Source organism: Dasypus novemcinctus, chromosome 5 (assembly GCF_030445035.2).
Source record: "Dasypus novemcinctus isolate mDasNov1 chromosome 5, mDasNov1.1.hap2, whole genome shotgun sequence".
Taxonomy (NCBI): Eukaryota; Metazoa; Chordata; class Mammalia; order Cingulata; family Dasypodidae; genus Dasypus; species Dasypus novemcinctus.
In genome coordinates, this window is record NC_080677.1 from 99,684,399 (window position 1) to 99,711,610 (window position 27,212).

At 37.1% G+C, this 27,212-nt stretch overlaps 1 protein-coding gene across 4 annotated transcripts in view; it reads right to left on the minus strand.

Annotated features, from left to right (window-relative positions):
• AASS (aminoadipate-semialdehyde synthase) overlaps positions 1-27,212 on the minus strand; it is an 86,938-nt gene that overhangs the window by 51,900 nt on the left and 7,826 nt on the right. Inside the window, exons 2-4 of one of the 4 annotated variants that reach the window (XM_004483094.5) lie at positions 25,013-25,237; positions 23,489-23,665; positions 13,407-13,491 (exon numbers count right to left, since the gene is read on the minus strand). The exons of 1 other annotated variant lie outside the window; for it this stretch is intronic. In XM_004483094.5, coding sequence (XP_004483151.1) covers positions 13,407-13,491; positions 23,489-23,665; positions 25,013-25,222 — 472 coding nt within the window. In that variant the 5' untranslated portion in view covers positions 25,223-25,237. The remainder of the gene's footprint in view (positions 1-13,406; positions 13,492-23,488; positions 23,666-25,012; positions 25,238-27,212) is intronic. 2 more of the 4 variants (XM_004483095.5, XM_058297300.2) reach the window with 2 other exon arrangements.

Sequence of the window (27,212 nt, forward strand, 5' to 3'; positions counted from 1 at the left end):
ATATCTTTTTTCTTAAACTTTTAAAGGAATAATTTATATGCAATAAAATGAATTTAAGGTGCACAGTTTGATAATTTCAGACAAATGTATACACTTGTGTTACCATCACCACAATCAAGATAAAGAATATTTCCAAGGGGAATGGAGGTGGCTCAAGTGGTTGAGTGCCTGCTTCCCATGTATGACATCCTGGGTTCAATCCCTGGTGTATATATATATTCCATCACTCCCAAAGGTTCCCCTGTATGTTTTCTGAATCAATCCTCCCCAACCTCTGGCTCCAGACAGCTACCAATCTCATTTCTGTCAATATTGATCAGTCTCTTCTACAGTTTCATATAAACAGAATAATATAGTATATACATTTTGCGTCAGCTTCTTTCACTTAGCACAATGTTTTCAAGATCCATACATGCATTGTGTGTATTAGTTTGTTCCTTTTTACTGCTGAAGAGTTTCCATATTATAAATGTATCACAATTTATCCATTTATTTTGATTGATGAACAAATGTAATTTCCAGGTTATTAATGAAACTGCTATAAACATTTGTGTACAGGGAACAGATGTGGCTCAAGCTGTTGAGCACCTGCTTCCCATATAAGGGGTCCTGGATTCAGTTCCCAGTACCTCCTAAAATAAAAAACAAACAAACAGCAAGCAAACAAATGAAAAAACCAACTCAGGGGAGCCGATGTGGTTCAGTGGTTGAGGGTCAACTCCCCACATATGAGGCCCTGGGTTCAACCTCTGGGCCTAGCACATAAAAAAAACATATTTGTGTACAAGTCTTAGTATGAAATATTTCACTTATTTTGATAAGTGCTTAGGAGTAGAATTTATTTTGTACACTGATGATGAGTTGGTCTTGGTAATCTGCATTTTTCAAGGAGTTTTCCTTTTCATCTACATTGACATACACAGTTATTCATATAACCTTCTTTTAATGTATTAAGATCTACAATGACATCCTTCTTTAATTTCGAATATTAGTAAATATTGTCTTTTCTTTTTTCTTTATCATTCTACCTAGACGTTTATCAATTTTGTAGAATTTTTTCTAAGATTCAGCTTCTGGTCTCACTGATTTTCTCTACTGTTCATCTGTTTTGATTTCATTGATATCGCTCCCTTATTTCTGTGATTTCCTTCTATCTACTTGCTTTCGATTTAATTTCCTATCTTTTAAAAATAGAAGCTGTATTAGTCAGCCAAAGAGGTGCTGATGCAAAGTACCAGAAATCTGCTGGCTTTTATAAAGTGTATTTATTTGGGGTAGAAGTTTACAGACACCAGGCCATAAAGAGTAAGTTACTTCCCTCACAAATTCTATTTCCATGTGTTGTATCAAAATGGTTGCCAAAGTCTGCCAGGGTTCAGGTTTCCTAGGTTCCTCTCTTCCCAGGTCTTGCTTCTCTGGCTCAGGGCCTCTGTTTTCTCCACAATGTCAGCTGTAAACTATGAGGTTCTCTAGGTTTTGCCTCTCTCCACAAGGTCTGCTGTAGATTATCAGGTGAACAGCTTGGTCTCTCTCCCCAGGGTTTCTGCTGTATCTAAGGAGCCGTCTCTATTCCTCTGTGTTCTTCTCCTGGCTCAGGTCTTCTCTTTCGGGGCTTGCTTCTCTTTCCTCTGTGTGCTTTCTTCCTGGAACTCCAGCTCAAAACTCCAGCATAAAACTCCAAATCAAAACTCCAACATCAAAATCCTCCAACTCTGTCTTTTGCCACGCCTTTTATCTGTGAGTCCCCACCTACCAGTGGATGGGGACTCAACACCCTACTGATGTGGCCCAATCAAAGCCCTAATCATAATTTAATCATGGCCAGGTACAGACCAGTTTACAAACATAATCCAATATCTATTTTTGGAATTTATAACTATATCAAACTGCTACAGAAGCTCAGATCATTACTTTGAGAACCTTCTTTTCTAATAAAAGTAATAAATGCTATAATTTTTTTTTTTAAGGAAGCATGGGGGATTGAACCCAGGACCTCCTACATGGGAAGCAGGTGCTCAATCACTGAGCTACACTTGCTCCCCAATGAGAGTTGGATTTTTATTTTCATTTGTTTGTTTTTAAGTGGTACCAGGGATCTTATCCAAGGCCTTGTACATGGGAAGAAGGCAATCAACTACATAAGCTACATCCACTCCCCTAAATTCCCTTTTAAGCACTATTTAACTGAATCCCATAAATTCTGATAAGTTGCTTTATCTTTTCATTCAATGCAAAAACAAAGTTATTGATAATTATTTTATGACACAACATATGGACTACCTAGGTGAAAAGAATTACTAGAAAAGAATGTGTATACTGCAGTTGGTGGGTGGAGTGCCCCATGAAAGTCAACTGGACCAGGATGATTGACAGTGCTAAGTATCTAATATCCCTTTTGATTTTCTAATTATTCTGACAATTATGGAGAGATGAGACTTAAAATTTTCAAATACACTTGTGGATTTGTCTATTTCTTTTCTCAAGTCTGTAACTTTCTGACACACATATTTTGAAGCTCTATTATTAGGTGCATACACATTTTAGCACTGCGTCTTCTCAGAGACATCTCTTATCTTTTGGAAATATCTCTTTACCTCTGGTAATATTTGTTGTTCTGAACTCTGTTGTCTGGCATTAATATAGCAACTCCAGCTGCCTTACTATTAGTGTTTGCATGGTATATCTTTTTACATCATCCTTTTAAATTCATCTGTATCTTTATATTTAAGTGAGTTCCTTATTCACAGAACATAGTTGAATCTTACTTTTTTATCTAGTCTGCCTTTTAACTGATACGCTTATGCTACTAATATAATTGTCAATATGGATGGATATAAAACTGCCATCTTGCTATGACTGTCCTTTTCTTCCAATCTGTTCTTTGTTTCTTTTTTTCCCCTTTTCCTGAATTTTGTATTAATTGCACATTTTTTTTAGTATTACATTTTACCTCCACTATTGATACATTATCTATATGTCCTTGTTTTTTTCAATGGTTGTTCTGGGTTACAATATGCATCTTTTATTTATCACAGTCTAGTGTCAAATAATTTTATACCACTTCCGTACAATTTAAGAACCTTATAAGAATGTTTTCCTTTCTCCTTTCCTTTGTGACATACATTTTACCTCCACATATATAATAAATGCAAAAATACATTGCTATAATTTTGCTTTAAACAATCATCTTTTAAAGAAAAAATTTTAAATAAAACATAATGTTATTTATATTTGTCCATATTTTACTAAGCCTGTTGTCTTCATTCCTTTAATTAGATCCATATTTCCATCTGGTTTCATTTTCTTTCTGCCCAAAGAACTTTAATTGAAGACCTCTTTAATGGCAATGAATCTTCTCAGTTTTCATTTGGTTAAAAGTCTTTGTTTCATCTTCATTTTAGAAAGATACTGTCACTTTGTAGAATTCAAGGTTGATGTGCTTTTCTTTCACTTTTAAAGTTGTTGCATTTTCTTTGGTTTCTCACCAGAAGTTTGTGATGATTTTTTGTTGTTGTTGATCCTCTGTATAATGTGCTTTTTTTCCCTCTGCCTTTTAAATTTTTTTTTCTTTATCAATGTTTTTTAGCAATATAATTGTGATGTTCCTAGTATGGTTTTCATTTATTTTCTTGCTAAGGTTTCACTGAATGACACATATCTATGAAATTAAAGTCTTCATCAAATGGAGACATTTGACCATTATTTCTTTAAACATTTTTATTTCCTCCCTCATAACAACAGAAGAAGAAAAAATAGAGGGTATATGGGAACCTCTTATATTTTTTAATGTAACATTTTTTGTCATCTATGTATCTTTAAAAAAAAGACAATTAGAAAAAGAAAAAATATTGCTGCTACTATTGTCATAATTACAATAAAGAATCAGCAATTTTTAAAAAAAAAAGACTAGAGGAAAAAAAGAACAGAAGCTAAGTGACCAGTGGTGATCTAGCATATCTAATATATGTACATTGGGAGTTCCAGAAGGAAAAGAAGGGGGGAAAAGAAAAATATAAAAGCATAGAAACAAGCCTTGAAAGGATCAGCCTAATCCACAAGTAGCTGCATATCAGAAAGCCTAACATTCATTCAAAGAATACAATAAAATCTTTAACATATGACACTGAAAAATTAACCATGTCTGGCATCTAATACAAAATAACAAGACTTGCAAAAAGCATTAACCAGGGGGAGGGTGTGAACTACAATGTAAACTATGGTCCATGTGGTGTGGCAGTGCTCCAAGGTGTGTTCACCAAATGAAATGAATGCAATGAATGTGCCTTACTGATGAAAGGGGATGTTGATGTGGGAGGAGCAGGGGTGAGAGATGGCATAGGGTGGGGAGTAGGGTATATGGGAACCTCTTATGTTTATTAATGTAACATCTTCTGTGATCTATTCATCTTTAAAAACAGACATTATTAAAAATTAAATAGGGAAACGGACTTGGCCCAGTGGTTAGGACGTCCGTCTACCACATGGGAGGTCCGCGGTTCAAACCCCGGGCCTCCTTGACCCATGTGGAGCTGGCCCATGCGCAGTGCTGATGCGCGCAAGGAGTGCTGTGCCACGCAGGGGTGTCCCCCGCGTAGGGGAGCCACAAGTGCAAGGAGTGCACCCGTAAGGAGAGCCGCCCAGCGCAAAAGAAAGGGCAGCGTGCCCAGGAATGGCGGCGCCCACACTTCCTGTGCCGCTGACGACAACAGAAGCAGACAAAGAAACAAGACGCAGCAAATAGACACAGAGAACAGACAACTGGGGGGCGGGGGGGGGGGGGGGGAATTAAATAAATAAATAAATCTTTTTTAAAAAAATTTAAATTAAATTTTTTTAAAAAAGCATTAACCAGGAGAAAAATCAATCAACAGAAACAGACCCAAAACCCCAAAATAATAGAGATGATATTCAATATCTTCAAGTTTTAAATGAAAACATGAACAACATAAGGGGAGGATAATATATATACATATACATATATACACAAACACATACACACAGATGCATATATGTATATACATAAAGATATAATATGCCCTACATATTTTAGCTATATATAACTATGTATCTATAACCTGTTTTCTTTTGTAATATCAGTTGGTATACACAGAAGGATTAAGTAGCTAGACAGACAGATATATAGAGATGATAGATATGTATCCCCTACTCCTGTCCTCATTTTGCTCATGTTTTCATTTAAAACTTCAGCATACTGAGTATTTATAATCTCAGTTTTAACATCTTTATCTAGTAATTCTACCGCTCTTGAATTAGGTTGTTGACACTTTTGAGACTTATTTTTAAACTTTTTAAAGACTGAATATAGAGTAGCCTTTATCTAGAGCTAGTTTAGGCCCATTATTCAGGTCTCCCTTGAATACCCTATATAGTCAACAAAGTCACCTGTTCGAAAATGGAATTCCAATGATTGCAGCCCTGCAGGAACTGTGGGAAGCGTTTGGTTTAGAATCCTTGGTAATTGTTCTATCCTTCAGGTTGTTCCTTACCCAGTTCCATGAAATTTCACCTTATACATGTATAAGCAAAGATTCACTAGGACCTCTCATATCATTCTGAACCTCTTTCCCTCCATTTTGGTAGTATGCCCTGCCAATTCTACTCACCCTAAACTCCCAAACTCCAAACTCTGTATCTTCAACTCAGTGAGTCCATCAGGTTTTATTTCAGTTTTCCATACCTACAGTGTCTAGAAATTGTTCCAGACAGAAATCCAGGACCATCATTGGCTCTCTAACTAATTTTGCAACTATCTGGGATCATAATCCTGTAAAGCCTTTTGTCTAATGCCTGAAAATGTTGTTTTAGATTTCTCATCCAATTTTCTATTTGTTTAATGGTAGGAGTAAGTCAGGACCCACTTACTCCTGCATGGGCAGATGGAAGCAGAATACATGGTTTGAGCAGAGTGCATAGTTGCTCAGCTATGGATTATATTTCTCAATCAATTCTAGCTAATGAGTGTAAAAAGAAATCATAAGTTGAAATTTTGGATTACATCTAGAACACTTGGAAATGTAAGCCTCTTGTTGATAATGGCAAAGCCTTCCCCCCATTCTGTAAGCCCTGGACTTCTTACCTCTGGACTGTTACCTTATTGAACTGCTGTCTTATGGGGTTTCTTCATTACGGTTACTTAGCTTGTACCCTGACTAACATAATACTACATCAAAACTCATTTACTACCTCCTCCCAAATCCTCATCCCATTTCTGCAGGTACCATGAAAACTGAACCACTATCTAAATTAATAATCTAGATGTCATCATTGGATCATTACCCTCACCTCCTCAACCCTCCATTCAATGAATCACAAGGTCCTGTTGATTTCTCCTCAATATTTCTAAAACCCACATATCCTTCCCTCCATTTATACTCCAATTACTCTGAACTTACTTCTGTTTCTTAAAACTTCTCTTTCTTACAGGAAGATGGAAGACTAGAAAGACACAGTACTCTCTTCTCTTCCAGAAAAAATACCTAGAGGACAGGCAGAAGTGGTCTGGAAAAAATCTTCTAGAATTTAGGACACTAGGGAAAGGCTGGACACAGCCCAGCAGAGAAAGGGACAAAGGAAAAGAATCACAATGACAAAACAGTGAGTTAAAAGAGGCAGCTGCTACCTGTCAGCAACTTCCCCCATACTAAAGACGATTTTAAATTCTCAGGCCAGCTACAGATAAAAAGGGCCTCAGAGTTCCACTTCCCCAGGAAAGGGGAAAGGAACACAGCCTAACGCTGACTCAGGTTTTGACCCACAAACTTGGTATGCTCTGTCCCAAGAGCCCTTCCATGCCAGGCAGGGCCTCACCATTGTTTGCCTTGCGAGCCAGCTCTGGACTAAAGAGATCTGGGATTAAAGAGATCCAATCCTCTCAATAGCCCTCTCTACTGTCCGGGATTGGTTGTTGAGAATGCCGAGGGGAGTGGAATTACTTCCTACCTGGGAAAGGGGAGGGGGTTCACAGCAAAGGTTGGAGCACTGCCTATGGGAAAGTTTGAAATATGAGGCTCTTAGGCTCCAGACAGGAACCTCAATCACATTGATCCCGTCTGTGATGCAGCAAACAATTTCCGACCAGGTATTGAACTGAGAGGGCTGCCAAAAAGCGCCATCTGCTGGTAGACAAGGAAGTGCATGTGAGGAAATTAAAAGTAAGTAAGAGAGGCTTTCTCTGGCCTTTACAACCTTCTCCCGAAGGCTCTTAGAAGCAAGTATGTAACACATTACTGGGCCCAGAGTCCAGTTTTGTGCAACTAACGGGGGCAATCCCAAAGTCCCAGAACAGCTTGAACCAACAATCAAAGAAGAGCAGTAACACGCAGCCTCCTGCCACTAAATCCCAATGAAAGCATGAGAAATTGAGCATCTGAGTTAACTCACCATCCTAATCAGATGACTAGACATCAGCGAAAACTTATGAGCCATGCTAAGAAAATGAAAGACACGGCCCAAGAAAAAGAATACATCAAAGCCCCAGAAGAGATGCAAGATTTGAGACAACTAATCAACAAGATGCATACAAAATTTCAAAATCAAATTAATGAGTAGAAAGACAATATGGTTAAAGAGATAAATAGCATCAAGAAGTCATTGATCAAGCACAAAGAAGAATTTGAAAACCTGATTAGAAAAGTAACACTGCTCATGGGAATGAAAGACATGATAGGTGAGATCGAAAACACATTAGAGGCATACTCAGCAGACTTGAAATGATAGAAGAATAAGTGATACCAAAGACAGAACACCTGAAATTTAAGGGAGAAAAGAACAGAGAGAAAAAAGAATGGAAAAAATTGAACAGAGACTCAGGGAGATGAAAGATAACAGGAAACACAGCAAATACATAAAATGGGAGTTCCAGAAGGAAAAGGGAAAGGGGGCAGAAAGAGTATATGAGGAAATAATAGTTGAAATTTCCCAACTCTCACAACATAAATGAACTGACATGTCTAAGAAACACAGCGTACCCCAAAAAGAATAAATTGAAAAAGACCTATTCCAAGACATATACTACTTAGAATGTCAAATGTCAAAGATAAAAAGGAAATTTCTGAAAACAGCATGGGAGAAACAAACCATCACATACAAAGGATGCTCAGAAAGACTTAGAGCAGATTTCTCAACATAAACCATGAAAGGGAGACAACAGGGATATGAGAGAATTTGATACTGAAAGAGGAAAACGGCTAGCCGAGAATCCTTTATCCAGCAAAACTGTCCATCAAATATGAGGGTGAGTTTTAAACATTTACAAACAAACAGTAACTAAGAGAGTTCATAAAAAAGAATCCACCTTTGCAGGAAATATTAAAAGAAACCTTAGAGCCTGCAAGAAAAAGACAGGATAGCCTGGCTTTTAGGAGAGTATAGAAGAAAGAATAATAGTAGAAAGGATAAGGAAAAGAATAAAAAGAGAGACAAAAATAAGATAAGACATATAAAAACCAAAGCTTAAAATGGTGGATGTATTTAATGCACTTACAGTAATATCACTGAATGTGAATGGATTAAACTTCTCAATCAAAGATACAGGCTGACAAAATGGATTAAAAAAACATGAGTCATCTATATACTGCCTATAAGAGACTCATCTTAGACCCAGGGATACAAACTGGCTGAAAGTGAAAGGATGGAAAGATATTCCATGCAAATTGCACCCCAAAAAAAGGAGGAGTAGCTGTACTAATATTGGACAAATCAGACTTTAAATACAAAAAAATTATGAGATACAGAAGGCCATTATATAATAATAAGAGACAAGCCACCAGGAAAAAAATAAGTCATAAATATCTATGCACCTAACCAGGGTGTCCCAAAATACATGAAGCAAACAATGAAAAAGAGAAGGGAAAAATAGACATCTTTACAATAATAGCTGGAAACTTCAACATCCCACTCACATCAATAGATAGAACAACTAGAGAGAAGATCAACAAGGAAATAGAGAACTTGAACAGTGTGATAAACAGGTTAGACCTAACAGATATATAGAGAACACTGTACTCAAACTCAATGGGTACTAGATGCTTCTCAAGTGCTCATGGATCTTTTTCCATGTTAGGTCACAATGCAGCTCTCAATAAATATAAAAAGATTAAATAGGGAAATGGACTTGGCCCAGTGGTTAGGGCACCCGTTTACCACATGGGAGGTCCGCGGTTCAAACCCCGGGCCTCCTTGACCCGTGTGGAGCTGGCCCATGCGCAGTGCTGATGCACGCAAGGAGTACCCTGCCACGCGGGGGTGTCCCCCGCGTAGGGGAGCCCCACGTGCAAGGAGTGCAACCCGTAAGGAGAGCGGCCCAGCACAAAAGAAAGTACAGCCTGCCCAAGAATGATGCCGCCCACACTTCCCGTGCCGCGGACAACAACAGAAGTGGACAAAGAAACAAGACGCAGCAAATAAACACAGAGAACAGACAACTGGGGGAGGGGGGGGGAATCAAATAAATAAATACATCTTTAAAAAAAAAAGATTAAATATACAAAGTACCTTCACAGATCATAATGGAATGAAACTGGAAATCAATAAGACAGAAAAGAGATAAATTCACAAATGTGTGGAGGCTAAATAATACACTCCTAAATAATTAGTGGGTCAAAGAAGAAATGATAAGTGAAATTAGTAAATATATTGAGATGAATGAAAATGAGAACACTTACCAAAAATAAGGGATACAGGAAAGGCAATCTGGAGAGGGAAATTTATAGCCCTAAATGCCTATATTAAAAAAGAAAAGTGAGCTACAACCAAAGATCTAAATGAATGGGAGAATCAAGAAAAAGAATAGCAAATCACTCCCAAAGCAAGCAAAAGGAAAGAAATAATAAAGATTAGAGCACAAATAAATGAAATTGAGAACAAAAAAAAAAAACAGAGAAAATCAACAAAACCAAAAGCTTATTCTCTGAGATCAATAAAATTGACAAACCCCTAGCTAGACAAACAAAGGAAAAAAGAGAGAAGACACAAATAAATAAAATCAGAAATGAAAGTGGTGAAATTATGACTAACTCCACAGAAATAAAAAAGATCATAACAGGATACTATGAAAAAATGTATACCAACATACTAGACAATCTAGATAAAATGGACAAATTCCTAGAAATGCACAAACAACCACTGACACTATAAGAAATTCAAGAACTTCCTTAGGAACGTGAATATAGACATGCCATGAGACTCAGCAATACCACTACTAGGTTTATAGCCAGAAGAACTGGGAAAAGTGACACAAATAGACATCTGCACACTGATGTTCATAGCAGCATTGTTCAAAATTGCCAAAAGTGCAAACAACCCAGATGTCCAACAACTGAGAAATGAATAAACAAATTGTGAAATACATGTGATGGAATATGCAGCTATAAGAAATAAGGGGGCGGACGTGGCTCAAGCAGTTACGCTTCTGCTTCCCACAGGGAGTCCCAGGTTCAGTTCCCAGCGTCTCCATAAAAACAAGCAAACAAACCAAAAGAAAAAAAACTAACTCAGGGGGGCCAATGTGGCTCAGTGGTTGAGTGCAGGCTTCCCACAAAGGAAGTCTCTGGTGCAATCTATGGGCCCCAGTACCTCAAAAAAAAAAAAAAAGTTATAAAGCTAATAACACAGATGAACCTGGAGAACATTATGTTGATTGAAAGCCAGATACAAAGGACAAATATTATATGATTGTGCTATTATGAACTAAACATATTGTATAATCTCATGGAATTAATAACTTGAATATTGGTCACTGGAAAATAGAATGAGGTTAGAGAATGGAAAGCTGAGGGTTAACTTGTGCAGAATTGATTAAAACTAATAGTACTATTATGGGTAGGAAAGGGGTTTAAAGAGAAAGACTAAGGTCATAACATGGAACTGTATAGCATAATAAAACCACATATGAAATAGGAATATGGGTAAAATTTTTTTCTTTGAAATTGAACAAATGTATGTCAACACTACAAGATGTTAATATAAGACAATAATAAACATTATGCTAAGTGAAAGCAATCAGACACAAAGTATTGCATACTATATGATTCCATTTATATAAAATGTAAATATAAATCAATTTATAAAGGTAAAGTTAGATTAGTGGATACATAGGGTTGGGGAAGGACTGTTAAAGGGTATGGAGATTTCTTTTTGGAGTAATGAAATTGTTCTAAAATTTTTTTATGGTGATGAATGCACAACATTGCAATTATATTAAAAGCCACTTGATTATACACTTTGGATAGACAGTATGGTATATGAATATATCTCAATAAAGCTGCTTAATAAATAATTGTGCAAAAATATCCAGAAATAGCAGCTACGTACAGCAGAGGAAGCAGAGAGAGATAAATGGGTAAAGAATTTTCTTGGTTATTTGTTTTTTGTTGTTTTTTTTTTTAAAGATTTATTTATTTATTTCTCTCCCCTTCTCCTCCCCACCTCCCCATTCCAGTTGTCTGTTCTCTGTGTCTATTTGCTGCGTCTTCTTTGTCTGCTTCTGTTGTTGTCAGCGGCAAGGGAATCTGTGTTTCTTTTTGTTGCATCATCTTGTTGTGTCAGCTCTCCGTGTGTGCGGTGCCATTCCTGGGCAGGCTGCACTTTCTTTTGCACTGGGCGGCTCTCCTTACGGGGTGCACTCCTTGCGCATGGGGCTCCCCTACGCGGGGGACATTCCTGCGTGGCACGGAACTCCTTGCGCGCATGAGCACTGCACATGGGCCAGCTCCACACGGGTCAAGGAGACGCAGGGTTTGAACCACGGACCTCCCATGTGGTAGACAGACGCCCTAACCCCTGGGCCAAGTCCGCCGCCCTGTTTTTTGTTTCTTAGTATTAATATTGAAATAACAGAAATGCTGTAATGATGACTGAGTGATGAATGCACAACCATGTGATTATACCAAATATACCAAAGTATACCATTATACACTTTCGATAAATTGTATGCTTTATTAATATGTATCAATAAAATTAAATTTGTTTAAAAAATGTATATGGAAAGATTAGAAGTTCTGCATAAGGAAAAAAAAAAATTCCCTCCCTACCCTCTTCCTCTGGGCTTTGCAGACTTCTACTCTCCACTCCCCACCCACTTCCATGAATAGTCTTCAGAGCTCAGCTTAGAAGGTGCTTCCTTAAGGAAACTTCCCTAACAGCCAAGACCAGTTAAGTGTTCCTCTTATAGCAAATAACACTGATATTGTAATTGTGTGTTTACTTGCCTGTATACTAAGCTAGACTCTTACCTCTCTAAGAATTAGAACTATATCCTATTCAGATATGGTTCCCCTCTGAATGTGGTGACCTCTGAATGAATCAACTAATTCTAATGCATTAATTATCTTCAAATTTAAAACAAAACAAAACAAAAACACCTTATCTGGTGAGTCCTGAAAGGACCTGAGAAGAATAGTCTTCAGAGGGCTCTCTATTACTCCTGTCACATTAAGAAATTAAATTTTCAGTTACTTTAATACAGCTGATTAGTGTGTTGGGTGATGAAAGGTATGAAGTTGGGGTCAAAATGAGAAACAATGAATTGGTTTTTAATGAAAAGAATTTTATGAGTTTCAAAAGCTTACTTAGATTTCTTTATACTATCAGAGGCAAAGGGATGGAATACAGTATAATTTCATGGATTTTCTGAAAGTATCCATTTCTAAAAGTAGACATTATTTTAAATCTTTCCCAACATGTGTGAGAATTTACTTGAGTGAATGGTAAAAAGAAAGTGCTATTTTTTAAAGTACCCTAGGATTCCAATAAATTCTATTTTTTGCATAATTAATTTAGTAAGAGATTAATCCTAAAGAGGCAAAAGGCAAATCTGTCAAGATGAAACAGCAATGACACAAACAATGAAAAATCTTCTACTCACACATAACAAAACCAAACAAATAATGCCAAAATCATGATCTTCCCTTTCCTAACCATAAAGCGGTCTAATCTAATATAGAAATATATAATATAATGGTGTATCTCAACTAGAAGGATTCAAAGTAATAAATGGGACAAAAATCACACTCTAGCTCTTGTTCTTTCTAGACTGTTCCTCTATTTTTTTCCAGGTCCTGTGCCCTTTGTCTCATTCTCCTTTTTCCTTCCTCCTGCTCTCAAATACCTTACCACCAAATTAATTTCTCCTTCTAAACTGGATGACCTACAAGGTCAGAGCCTATCTCTGCTCTGTTTTCTTTTTAATTTTTGTAATAAATTATAATTTCAATGATATATCTCCTTATTCTATTCCTCTAATATTTATCATACTCCCTTGTTTATTTTTAATAATAAAATGAGAATAAAAACTCTCATTTCCCCCACCCCACCCCTGAAAAGAGAACATACAGTCATTCCTCAGGCAATTTAGAAAGTGAATTATATAAAAGCCCTGGCGTACCTACCTGCCACGCCTGCCCACTGTCCAAATGCCACTACCCGTATTCCTCTATGATCCACCATCTTCTCATAATCAATAAGGCGGATTTCCTGAAGAAAGGATCAAAAGTTTCCCAGTCAAACCCATTAAGCTTAATTTCAATGAGTAGAGCACATATACGAACAAGAAATTATTTAAATTCCAGGTCACAAATTGTTTACAGGAACCACTAAGTCAGTATAGATGTGAAAGAATAGGTCTAGATGGGTGCTAAATGCCCCTTGAGGAGAGTCATGAAATAACATGAATGATTACCTTGAACTTTCTGCCACTTCCAACTAAAATTAATCTACATCCCCACTCATCCTCACATCTTCCTTCCTGTCCAAAGGAAATAGATCCCTCCTATCTGAAACTTCCTGTAAGCTAGATTCTAGCTTTTTTCCATGTCCTCCAAGAACACTCTCCAATTATTGCCTCTTTCTTACATTTTCCATCTTTACACTGGCTCTTTCCCCTTAACCTAAAGGTCCTTCCACCTTAAAAAACAATTCCAACACCACTTCCTCTCAATACAGAGCATTTTCCCCTTCTCTGCCCTACCCCACCCCGCCCCTCCCCCTCCCTCCCTCCCTCCCTCTCTCTCTCCCTCTCCCTCTCTCTCTCTGTTGCCATGCTTTTACAGGTAAGTAGTACATGCTGCCTGCTTTTTACTTCCTCACTTTCACTAAAACCTCGTTCTTCCTCATTCCTTGGAAAACTTCCTCCTCTCTGGAAAGCCTTATTAATTCATGCTCAAATGCTACTAAAACAGTGTAATTGTAGAATTGATGTGGGCTATGGGTGGAAGGCTCTGTGTCTCTTCAGAGATAACTAAGTTGTTTGACTTGTGGGTGTGGAACGGTAAGAGGCTGCAGTCCTGCCCTTAGGGACAGTGACAGTGGCTCCAGTCCCAGGAAATGTTTAACAATGCAAGGGCTATAAACTTTAAGTATTTAGGGGAAATGCAAAAACCAAGGCTTATCTAGAATGTCTGGAGTCCATGCTAAAAGCTTACCTAAGATGTGGAAGAGATATATGCTAATTGAAGCCTATTGAGAACTGAAACAAAGGGACCATTTGGCCTTTCCTCTCTGTATAAAAGAGGTTTGAAAATCTTGTTCCGGGCTCGGGATTCAAACAGAAAGCTCCCGAGTCCGGCCGGCCGTCAATAAACCATTTTTCCTTCTCAAAATCATTCCTGAGTCCTGGCCTCTCTATACTCAAATAATTGAACTTCTCTTAAATTCCACATTTTTGGCGACTCTGGTGGGACAATAAATGAAGGCCAGAGACGGTAGCATTTTGCTGCCCCTTCCAAATCCCCGAGGAAGCCGGGAGGACTCGGGTGAACCCCAAATCTGGGCGCCCCTGGATTAAATTTAATCCAGAAAAGATGTGGGCTCCACCAGAATCTTCCCGACAAAAATCAAGGGCAATGGAAGGTCTGAAGAGAAAGATTCTGGGAACGAAAAAGAACTCCGAACATGGAAGAAGGTAAGACTCCCCGGGTGAGCAGAGTCTGGAAGGCCCTAGCTTTAATTGCTAGGAAGGGGAGGCTGATCACCTCCTGAGAGAACCCTAGTAGCCCCAGAAGGCTGGGGGGAAGCCGTTCTCTCTAGGCTTGGGAAAAGGAGAAAAACTGGGGAAAAGCCCTGGTGTTTTGGGTTTGTCTAACTGCATGTTAGAATCTGGTACTGGTCTTATATCCACTAAAGGAGTGGAGTCTCGATTTTAATAGGAAGGGCTATTTATAGGTTCAAGTCCTAATGTCCTGGAAATTGGTCTAGATTAAGGAAAACAAAACTTGGTTACAGGAAAATGGATCGGCTTTTCTGGTGGAGCTTGGTCTGGGTGTAAAGTTTAAACAGTGGAAAAGTCTAGCTGAAATCTTTTGTTATGGTGCTAATTTGTGAATGAATTCGCTTTATACCAAATGTTAAGTGTTCTGAGGTTTGTGATGGCTGTGGGGGCAGCCGTGGTGAAAATAAATATATAAACTTGTGGCTCAGATTAGTGACCTTTGTGCTTCTGTCTGTGTCAGCTCAAGGCTAGTGTTGGAATTGTGTCCTTATGTAAAGTGGAATTACAGCTGAGCTGGAGCCCTCCCTTGCCATTGGCAAGGGAGTGAAATGATTCTGGGGCAAAAGCTGAGGAGTCTGGCTGTTTGCGGAGTCTAGATGTTTGTGCATGCTCTGCTGTCTTTTTTTTTTTTTTTTTTTTTAATTTTTTTATTTTTTATTGACTTTGTAATAATATTACATTAAAAATATATATGTGAGGTCCCATTCAACCCCACCCCCCATGCTCTGCTGTCTTGTCTCTGGTCTGGCCCTTTGCCGGGGCTTGGAGGTCATCTGTGTCCGCGCCAAGCACCCAAGTTTGTTGGGAATGTCCCAGTCAGGGTGGCTGGGTCCCTGGGAGAGTTGCCAAATTTGAGTAGGTTCTGTCTGCCCATTTTGGCTGAAAGCTGGAAAGCGGGGAGCGGCCTGCCCCTTTCCAGTGAGTCCACCCTTCTATTCATAAGCCGCATTTCTGTTTGTTGTGCACCCGACTGCCTGGAAGGGGGGGAAGTGAAGGAGGTGAAAAGCAGAATCAGAATAAATGCAGTAAAGTTCCCTCCTTAGGGTGTCAAAGCCAAAATACCTTTGCTTTCTGCTCAGGTTCTTAGAAGGTATTGTAGTAACTTTAAGTAAGAGAATGTGTTCAGTGAAGGTAAAATTTGTCTTAAGGGTATAAATAATTATAAAAGTTTTACAAAGCATTGTTTAAATTAAGATATTTAAATGGCTGATTGCAGAAAGTCATTATTTAACAAAACTGAATTGATAATAATAATAATAAAAGGCAATTTTATAACAAACTTATTCGGCAGTCAATCTCCCCTGCCAACTTGCTTCCAAAAAAACTGTTTCTGGTATTACATGCTAAGTATTTAAAGTGAAGAAAAGTTCATTATTTTAACAAGCTTGTTTAGTATTAATGGCAATTATATGTTGTAAGAAGTTTGCCTGGTAACTTAGTATGTGGGATATATGGAGTGTGTTTTTATTGTTAAGTAAACAGAAGATGATTTTGTCCTAAGATAAAATGATTGATTATTCGAAAGAGTAGTGTGTGGGACAGAACCTGAATGAATACTGAAAGTGTAGAAGGTTTGTGGAAGGAAAATTTTTATGATTAAAATTGAGTAAGATCAATATACAAAGAAAATCTTTTATCAATAGCTTCTTGTGCTTTAACCTCATCATTTCCTCAGTGTTTAAAGAAGAGTCTTACCTCTTTTAAAAGAACATTTATGTTCTAGAAATCAAATCCTGAAAAGTAGCTTTTTATTTCAAACTAACTGCAAGAGATTTATTCTTTTACTTTAAAGGAAAAATTAAAGTAATGGTTAAGTTCATTTAATATGTTATAAGTTGAATGAAAGGTATTTAAAGGTGTTATAAAATTAATAGGTTTTTAAAAAAATTAATAAAAACTGTAACGAAGAGTTAAAATCATTTATAAATGCATTTATATTATAAAACAGTGGAAAGACAATAACTGAAATTATAGCTGGGTGAATTTAACCTGAAACTATTATTTAAGTGTAAATTCTAAACTAACCTTTCCTTTGTTTATGGTTACTTCAAGCCTAACCTCACCCTTTGCCTTTGCCTATGATTATTTCATAATTGAGAAGAGCTGGGACATCACTGTCTCCTCTCCTGGTATTAGTAACCCTTTCTCTCATGAATTCAAGTGTAACCTAAATAAATGGCTGCCTGATGGAATAAGGTTAAATGACCACTGGAGTTTTATTATCTCCAAAATCAAAAAGGGGGGTGGAGGGGGAGAAGTCTCCTGCCTTGACGGTCAGTGTTCCTAAGAGTGGCAATTCATGAGAGAAAGCAGTCTGTCTCCCTGAGGCTTCAAATAGCCTCAGCAAATATATATAAAATTAATCTTGTTGCTTATCCAAAATTCTGCTAATTTCAAAGTAAAATATAAAGTTCTAAAACAAAATGGTGCTAAGGCATTGAGAACATTTTGGTTATTACAATCCATTAAGTAAGAAAGAAAATTCTTGTGGTAAACTGCATGGTCATAGTGCAAATTAAGAAGAGTTTCAAAAGTCTTTGAAAAGTTGAAAGTAACTAAAGTCATGTTGTTGTGTCAAACTATTCATGTCTGCCTATTTGCTCAAATTGTTGAGGTTAAATATGCAGTTATATAAGTAATATGTATTTCTGGACCCCTAATTAATTAAGCTAAACAGTATATAAAATAATGCAAATTATAAGTAATATCAATGAGTTGTGTTTGTGTCTAACTCTTTGTGTCTGCCCATTTAAAAAAAAAAGCTCAATGTATGTCTTCATACATCAGGATAATATCAAATTAACAAATAAAAATTCTTAAAAGAGGTCTATTCAAATTGTTAAAAATTAAATATGCAGTTATATTTATAAATATTCTTAAAGCCCAAATTAAACTAAGCAGGATGAAAAAGTCATAGAAATCTGATTATGGAAACAATTGGAAAAGGGCCTCCTCTTTCCAAGAGCTTTTAAGGCAAGACTAGGTGTGGCAGATTAAACCTATCTACTAGGCTAGGGAATTAAGAATCAGTTTGCCTGGTAATTTCCCAGTTTAAACCTTTGTCAGCCATAAATTGCAAAAAAAAACACACAAAGATTAGGTTAATTTTCACATAAGAAAAATGTTGATGTAACCTGGCGGCCTGCTGCCTCAGTCTCCCACTCCTGGGTTGGACAGCAGTGGAGGAGACCAGTTTAGGCCAGTCCTATGGGCAGTGGAAGGATGCCCAAGAAGGAGCTAACTAAGTCCGTGCCATTTCAGCACTAAATTCTATTCCTTATTTGACAAAGGGGGGAGCAGGTAAAAACTAAAATGGTTGGAATGTGATAGAGGAAGCAGTTAAATCAAACTTTTGCGTGGGAAAGTTAAATCTCAGATAAACTGTAACTTCTGAAGTATCCAATCTATGGAAAAACAGGAAGAGCTTGCATGCTAGGCTTAGGGGTATAAATTGTGTCATTTTTTTTTGTTCGTGGCACCAGCCATATCTGGCTCTGCAACCCTTCTTGCAAGATTGAGAATAAATTATTTTCTTCTCCACAATCTGGTGAGCCTTATTTTCTTCCAGAAGATTTCTTTCCAACAAAATAAAGGTAATTAGTGGCTCTATTAACAAATTTCAGTAAGTAAAGGAAAGTCCATAAAAACTATGGAGAGATCTTTCCTGGGTTATGATTTAAAAAATTAAGTAATTGTGTAATGTGTTTTAAAACCTGGTAGTCAGTATGCTTTTAATTTAATAATTTTCATAACTTAAAGAAAAGAAGTTTTTAGCTTCCTGTAAGGGAAAAAGAGAACATTCCTTGCATAAACTATTATGGTTTCAATTTTATTTAACTTGAGTGTAATCTCCCATAGTTAATTTATAAACTAAATTAACATTATGTACGAAATCTTTAGAGTAATGAAAATTGTAAGTTCACATTGGTGAAATTAGGCTAAAGGAAAAAGATTGTAGATATGCTCTCTTAAATAAAGAGTAAATTTCTTTCATTGGTAATTGTAATTTAGTAAGTTTATTTAAACATGAGGTGTCTAGTCAATGCGGTTATAGTCAATTATAAAGAGTTTGTAAAACATCTTCCAAACTGAAAATGTTTAAATAGTTCTAGTTGTAGAAGTCATTGTTAACTAAAAAAACTTAGATTGGTATTGGTAGCAGAAATAACTTCATGATAATAAACCTGTCTGAAGGCCACTGCAAAGTACACATTTAAGTAAATGGTAATAAAAAGTTGTCTTGATTCTATTGGAAATATTCTGTTTTCATTCTAACAATGAAAAATAATATTTTTCCTCTATTACTAAAGTAAAGTACCTACTGTTATCTTCATAGTAAAATTATGTAAGTAAACAGTCATTTGATATATGTGTTGCATTAAGTTGTTTAAAATATATATAAAAATAAGGAATAAATTTTAACATTGTCAAACTCTTGTGCATTCAAACCAGGCCTTGAATACATTACAGGTGGCCTCTCCATGTGAGTTATTGGCTAGGCTGGTCACTGACCCCTCAATTAAAATATGTGCTATATCAGTCTCTGGTTCTGCTCCTGAAGTTGATGGAAACTACATTGCAGTTTCAAGCTCCTGCAGCAGCCAATAATGACTCAGTACAGCCAAGTGTACAATGGATATCGCCTCCAGACTGGCACTGTTTCATAGTGCCAGAGAGCACTATGCACCAGGCTAGTGGAATACTGGAAAATCTCTCTAAGATGAAGGATGCTGCAACTTGCTCACTGCGTTGAAGAACATGCTAAGTGGAGCCATGATACCAGGATACTGTAAGTGAAACTTAAACACAATTGGCATTATGGCCTGCTCTCATGGAGAGATAACATGTAAAGTATTACAAACCTGAAAATCAAAACTAATAATTGCAACTCTGAATCCTTATGCATTAAGTAATACATTAGTTAATATTAAGTGCTGTACTTTTATCCTGTACTAAATATATGCCTAATAATTGTAATGTTATCTTTTCTATTTTGGATCAAGTGCAGAAGTATATTAGACATGTTAAATTCCTGGTAAAATCATTTCTAAACAGTTAATAACATGTCTATAGAATAAGGTGGCAGTCTCAGCCAGTCTCAGTCAACTTCTATATTCTGCTGTACTCTGCTGTGTAGCAAAAGTGAGGCTTGCTTGCTGATGGTGAGTCACCTATTGAACAAGTCAAATTTGCTAGAAATTGTACAATGAAAACCAAGGTGTAAAAATCTTTATTCTGTAGTTCTGATCACTCCCACAGGTGAAAACTAAGAGTATTTCCAAATTAGTGTTCTAATCCTGAGTGAAGCCAGTTGCCCAAGGAGTGCCAGTTCACCAGGAGCATCTGACAGAGCGAATGAGTGTCAATCATTGAACAGCTTGGAATGTGTCTTCAGACAAAGCTAAGTGTCTGTTGCAATTTCTCTCTAAAGATGGATAACTTAAAAAAGAATATATATGCTGTTCCCACCAGCTTTTAAGGAATGCCATCATTCCTTAACCTTGTCTACCTCTGTAATCCAATGTGTCCTCTTTTAAAAACAGGTATTCCAAATTTTTAATTAAGTTTGTTTCTTTCAGAGTGAACATCTTACTAACCATATGAAAACTTCATCCAACTTCGTACAGAATGCCAGATCCATCTTCCTTCAGTTAGAATAAATTAAAGAGTTTTACACCTTATTAGGCAATGACTACAGCCCATGGCCAGCAGGAAGCAGTTACAGAAAAGAGATCGTCTCCCTTCAGCACCCCTTTTAAATTAAAGGTGTAAACTCTTTAAGAGTAAAATAAAAGTAATAGATGGATCTGGAACCTGACTGGAAATCCACGTGAGTGTCAGTGGCAGCAGAATAACTGCAGGAGGCCCCTGCCCAAGATTCTGCTGTCCAGAATGAAAAGTTCTAAACTTCTAAAAACAGTCCTGGATGCTGTACTAAAGACTGATAAATAATCAATCAAGACAACAAACAGCCATCCACCTCATAGCTCCAACAATAATTATGCCAAAGCTTAGCAAGTAAACTTTGGCAAAAGGGGGGAATGATGTGGGCTATGGGTGGAAGGCTCTGTGTCTCTTCAGAGATAACTAAGTTGTTTGACTTGTGGGTGTAGAACGGTAAGAGGCTGCAGTCCTGCCCTTAGGGACAGTGACAGCGGCTCCAGTCCCAGGAAATGTTTAACAATGCAAGGGCTATAAACTTTAAGTATTTAGGGGAAATGCAAAAACCAAGGCTTATCTAGAATGTCTGGAGTCCATGCTAAAAGCTTACCTAAGATGTGGAAGAGATATATGCTAATTGAAGCCTATTGAGAACTGAAACAAAGGGACCATTTGGCCTTTCCTCTCTGTATAAAAGACGTTTGAAAATCTTGTTCAGGGCTCGGGATTCAAACTGAAAGCTCCCGAGTCCATTCAAACTGAAAGCTCCCGAGTCCGGCCGGCCGTCAATAAACCATTTTTCCTTCTCAAAATCATTCCTGAGTCCTGGCCTCTCTATACTCAAATAATTGAACTTCTCTTAAATTCCACAACAGAATGTTTTAAATAGTCATTTCACTTCCTCAAAGCTAATACAATTTTTACCACGTGCATAAATTTAAGAATGTTGCTTAATATTCACCCAGCTCTAAGTAATTGGTAACAAAATACTGCCAAAAAGCAATCCTGCTGAGTCTGTTTTTATTAATTTTGCTGTGATGAACAAAAGTTCATATAACAAAAAAATGGTTCTAAAGTACTTTGAAAGTGTTTATTTGCTTAAGGGGAAACATTCTTCCCTTAACATTATTTCCATTAATTACTTTTTTACTCTGTTCACCAGAAGCACTGCAAATTAACAGTTTCCACCGGCTGACATATTTTAACAGGCAAGTATTCTATAATTCTACATATAGTGTATTTTCCTTCATTGCTTTGTTTGTGAACTCTATCAATGTACTTTAAGTTTCTAGTCTAATTTTTAATACTCTAACTTCCTTACCCCAGGACTTGGACTGTGGACTCCCTATCTACATTCATTTCCTAAACTCATCCAGTCCCATGGCTTTAAGTACTTCTAGTCTCTGACAACTACAAAACGCACACTGCTAGCTCAGGCTGACCTCCTGATCTTCAGACTCATACCCAATGGGCCACTGAGCATCTCTACTTGATTGTTTAATGGACATCTCAGACTCCCCCTAAACCCTACTCCCCATCTTTCCAACCACACCCCCTCCTCTTGCAGTCTCCTCACCTCCATCTATGACAACTTCTTTCCAGTTGCTCAAGCCAAAACTGTAGAGTCCTACCTGACACCGCTTTTTCTCATATGCCACATTTGTTTCATCCATGAATCTTACAGGATCAAATCTCTCAGATATACCCAGGATTTTTCCATTTATCACAATTCCCATTTTTACCAGCCTGGGGCAAGCCACCATTATTTTGGAGTCTAGATTAGCCTAGCCTAACAACAGTCTCCTTACCAGTTTGGCTCTCCTCCTCTCAATTACTCTCCACACAGCACGCAGAATAAGCTTTTTGGAGCATGATCTACTCTAACTCTCCAATCAAAAGACCTTCAGGCCTTTGAACTACTTGGAAGACTCTGCTTGGACCACTCTTCCCCAGAGGGATATAGCATGGTCCTTACCTCCTTCAGATCTTTGCTCAAATGCCAGTTTCTCAATGAGGTCCTCCCTAACCACCCTATTTAAACTAGAATTCCCACTTCCTCTAGTGCCCAGCACACCTTTTCTACTGCTATACATTTATCTTCATTACACTAATCACCAAGTGACAAACAAGATGTCTTACTTATTTATCATCTGCCTCCTCCCACTAGCATGTAAACCCTGTGAAGACAGGGGTATTTTACTTTTTTCCTATTTCATTGGACTGAACATGGTCAGACACATTGCAGGTACTAAGTATTTGTTGAATGCATATCTTTATATTTGAAACAGCGCCTAGCTTTGCCACAGTATTTACATCCCAGATAACGCTTTTTGCCCTTGTGAAAGTTTAAAAAAATGTAAAAATAGTTTCCAGCCCAGTTCTGGCACCACAGAGCTATGTAACCTCAGCCAAGTCACTTCCACTCTCTGGACCCCATCTTAAAAAAATAGAGCAGTGGATTATTATACGATCCTGAAGTTCTTTTCAGCTGTAAAATTCTAACTGAGAACACCTGAAATATTGGCCTTATGAATTGACAGCCACTTGGCGAAAATACGCTTTTAGCATTCTTTTCATTTCAGAATATAAAATGAATGAAAGATATTTGGTTCCTCTTATTACAAACTCCAAACTTGTATAGCAGAAGTGACCTAAAAAGCAGCAGAACTGTTCATGAACACTAATTTGCAGGCCTCTCTTCCCACTGATGTGAATAATATGATACATTTCGTAGATGCTGGAAGAAAACAAAAACTCCACTTGAGAGTTAAAAGTAAAATGTATTATATTCTGTAACATTTATGAATATTGGTCACTAGTTACCTGTTTTAGAATCTCATCCAACAAGCCCATATTGGCTTCCTGAGCTTTTATAGTATGGGAGAAGAATGCATAAGTCTTCTTGGGCATTAATTTTTCCTCTGGGGCTCTCTTAACTCCCAAAATTAGACAAGCTTCAGAAATATCTTCCTGAAGAATACCACCAGCTTTGACATATTCCTGGGAATGTAATTTTGATTAAAGATTATTCTCCTGATTTGATGTGTTCATATGACTCATATATAGGGATGGCAAACAAGGCATACTCCTTTGGAGGAATAAAAATCTGCATGGATTGGTACAAATAATACAACTACTTCCAACATCATGTTTGATTTTTATAGTCAAAAATGAGAAAAGAAAATGCAGCACACACTCATATATAAGAACAGTTCAATACACTTGTGAAATATATATTTTTTGCCAACAATGTACTGAAACAACAAATTCTAAATAGTAATTCACTACTCAGTTATATTTTTAAATTATAAGACACAGCTGTAGCATTTACCTTTCATTTATTTGGGCTCAGTTTGTACTTATTACTGTCCTACTCTGTACAATGTGCCATGCTAAAGAGAAGATAAGACACAAAGAAAGATAGACGATATATCTCCTGTAAAGAAGCTCACAATATATAGTAAAGAAGTTAGGAATATAGTGAAACAAGGCAGAATTTGAAAGGTCAGCAGAATCTAAGTTATATAGAAGTTTAATGGACATTGATTGAGATAATTCCCAGGCGGGATGATCAAGGAAACATGCCAATTTAAATTAACCAAAAAGGCTGGGTAGGATTTGGTGAGACAGAGATGGGAAATACAAGCTTGTAACATCTGTGAGAGACAATGAAGGCATATATAGAAATATGGAGTCAGGAAAGCAAAGGGATGTTTAGGGCCTAATTAATCAGTTTGAAAAAGCAGACTGAATATCTGAATATTATCACAGAATTCAAAGATAATGAGCTTTATTGGATAGTAAATGACAATAATAATTATTATCATTGATATTCATTAATAAATTACTAAGTTATTTGAATTTTGGGTTCAGGAAAAGAGCACGTATATATTTGTATCTCTAAAGTAGGAATAAAAGTTGAATCTATCTCCTAAGACTATTTTGAAGCATAAAGGCCTGCACACTGCAGCTGGCAAGGAAACTCTGAGGAATAAATTCAATTAAACTAATGGTTCCCTAAGGGCAAGGATGGTGTCTTATTTACCTTTGTCTTCCCAGTGATCAGAATCACAGTTGTCACATGGAGACAATAACTAGGATATCATCTCTTTCTAAAAGCAGTTCCTTTATTCCTGAGCTGAAAAAAACATGGACTTGGGGGAAAATAACACTTTATAGCTGAATTCTAGACCAAAGTGAGGATATTAACTAGAAATCCAGTAAAACCATGGTAAAAGGACTATTGCCCTAGGGTATTATTAGTTTTTCTCTTGCTCAGATGCTCCTTAATTTTCATACACAAATTCATTTTATTCCCACCTATTTCAAGAATTAGAAAACAATCACCTTATCATGAATGGCCCTCCGATTTGAAGGCTGTATTAAGACCTTATATCCCAGGTTGGTGATGCTTTTGACATGCCTGGGAGCTAGAGGTGCCCTTCTCTCCCACGCGTTCACATCCTCCCGCCGTAGGGCCATCACAGCTTTGTGGTGGAATCTTTTAGAGAAGCTGACCACCAGCCTGCTCGGTTTGGTCCTGTGAACTCGCAGCATCTTGAAACCTGGTGACTATAAAGATAACACAGAAGAGCAGGCCAACAAAAAACAGGCAGGCTTACACATCAGTTCTGGTCTCCTTAGAAATCTGCTGTAAAATACAACCAACTCATATGATAATGAATTTGAGATATAGAAGAGGGCTGGGCAAACCTAGAAAAGTATTTCTTTATCCAAACAAACCCAAGTTTCCAAAACAGAGGTATTTAATAGAGAAGTACGGAGCAACTATATGACACCAACCAATAAATGCTAAGCTGAAATAAGTTTTATTATATGTTTTAGTCAAGTATCTATTCACTACGAAGTTTTAAATAAGTTAATCTACACTGCAAATCCAGGAAGATAACAGAAAGCAGGTCTTTCAACCTGGTTCCAATTCTGACAGCATATTATAAGTCTGAAATCCTTAGAATGGTGAACAAGATTCTTCCCAGTCTAGCGCCAACCTCCTTCCAGCTTCACCTGTGACCAAATTCTGTGTGGTTTGTAACCCACACCGAGGATGGGCTGCCGATTTGAATGGTTTTTCACTGGTCCGCAATGAAATATGTAAGCATTGAGAAATCTCTATAGCATATGATCATTTTTCTAGGAATCCACTATTACTGAATTTTACAAAAGTATTGGTCCCCCATTGTGTTGAGTGAAGTGAGCCAGAAACAAAAGGACAAATGCTATATGACTGTGTTACTATGAACTAAAAATACTGTTTAACATATTGTATGATTCTATTTATATAAGATGTAAATATAAATCAACTTATAAAGATGAAATTAGATTAGTGGTTATGTAGAGCTGGGGAAAGCCTGCTAAGGGATATGGAAGTTTTCTTTTTGGAGTAATGAAATGGTTCTAAAATTTTTTGTGGTGATGAATGCATGACATTGTGATTATACTAAAACCTACTGATTATACACTTTGGGTAGATTGTATGGTATGTGCATGTACCTCAATAAAAATGCTTAATAAATAATTTTGCAGAATCACCAGAAATAGCAGCAATGTACTGCAGGGGAAACATAGATTGAGGTGAAGAATTTTCATGTTTTTTTGGTCTGGTTTTTGTTTATAATTATTATTATTATTGAAATAATGAAAATGCTCTGATAATGATTGAAGTGATAAATGTACAAATATGTGATTATACCAAATACCATTGATTATATACTTTGGATAAATTGTATGCTTTATTAATATGTATCAATAAAATTAATTTGTTTAAAAATTTTAAAAAGCATTGGTCCCCAACAGATGGGAAAATTTAAGCAAACAAAACAAACAGAAAAACCTCTCCCTAGCAATGCCCTCAACCACCCTGCCCCCATCTGAGACCCCTGAGACGACTTCACTCACTCTCATGGTTCCTACATGGTGCTCTGAACATACTGGGTTTCTTCTCCCTACCACATTATCCACCATTATATTAAGCCCCAATCTGCCTCAACAAGTTTTGTAACTGCTATTTCAAATTGCATAACTACATTCATTGATCCAATCAGGAAATATTTATGAAGGGCTTATTACGTGTCCATTGCATAGTAAATTTAACGTGAATTTTCAAAGCACTAAAATCTAACAGTATTCTATCCCTCTTCAAACGGTTACACACATTTCATAGCGAACTACTGCTAGAATATAGCACAACTTTTATGAAACACATTTCTATTACATCAAACTGCCAATCTCAAATCAGACCAACCTCAGAGATTATACATGGAAATCAAACAGTTGAGCATACATGTGCTTTTCTTGGGGGCAAACAACAATTTAGCACCCTGAAAATAAATTTATAGGATGTCTCAAAAGACTCAGATGAGAGCAATCAGCAAAGAGTCCAGATCAGAAGGCTTTAGCTGGGGGGTGGTGGCGGGGGATGGCAGGGAAAAGCTACACACAGCAAAAGAACTTGCTGAGACAGAGGAGTTCAGGCTCATTTTACCTGGGTAAAAATATAGATGGTCATCATATCAGTAAAAGACTGCTA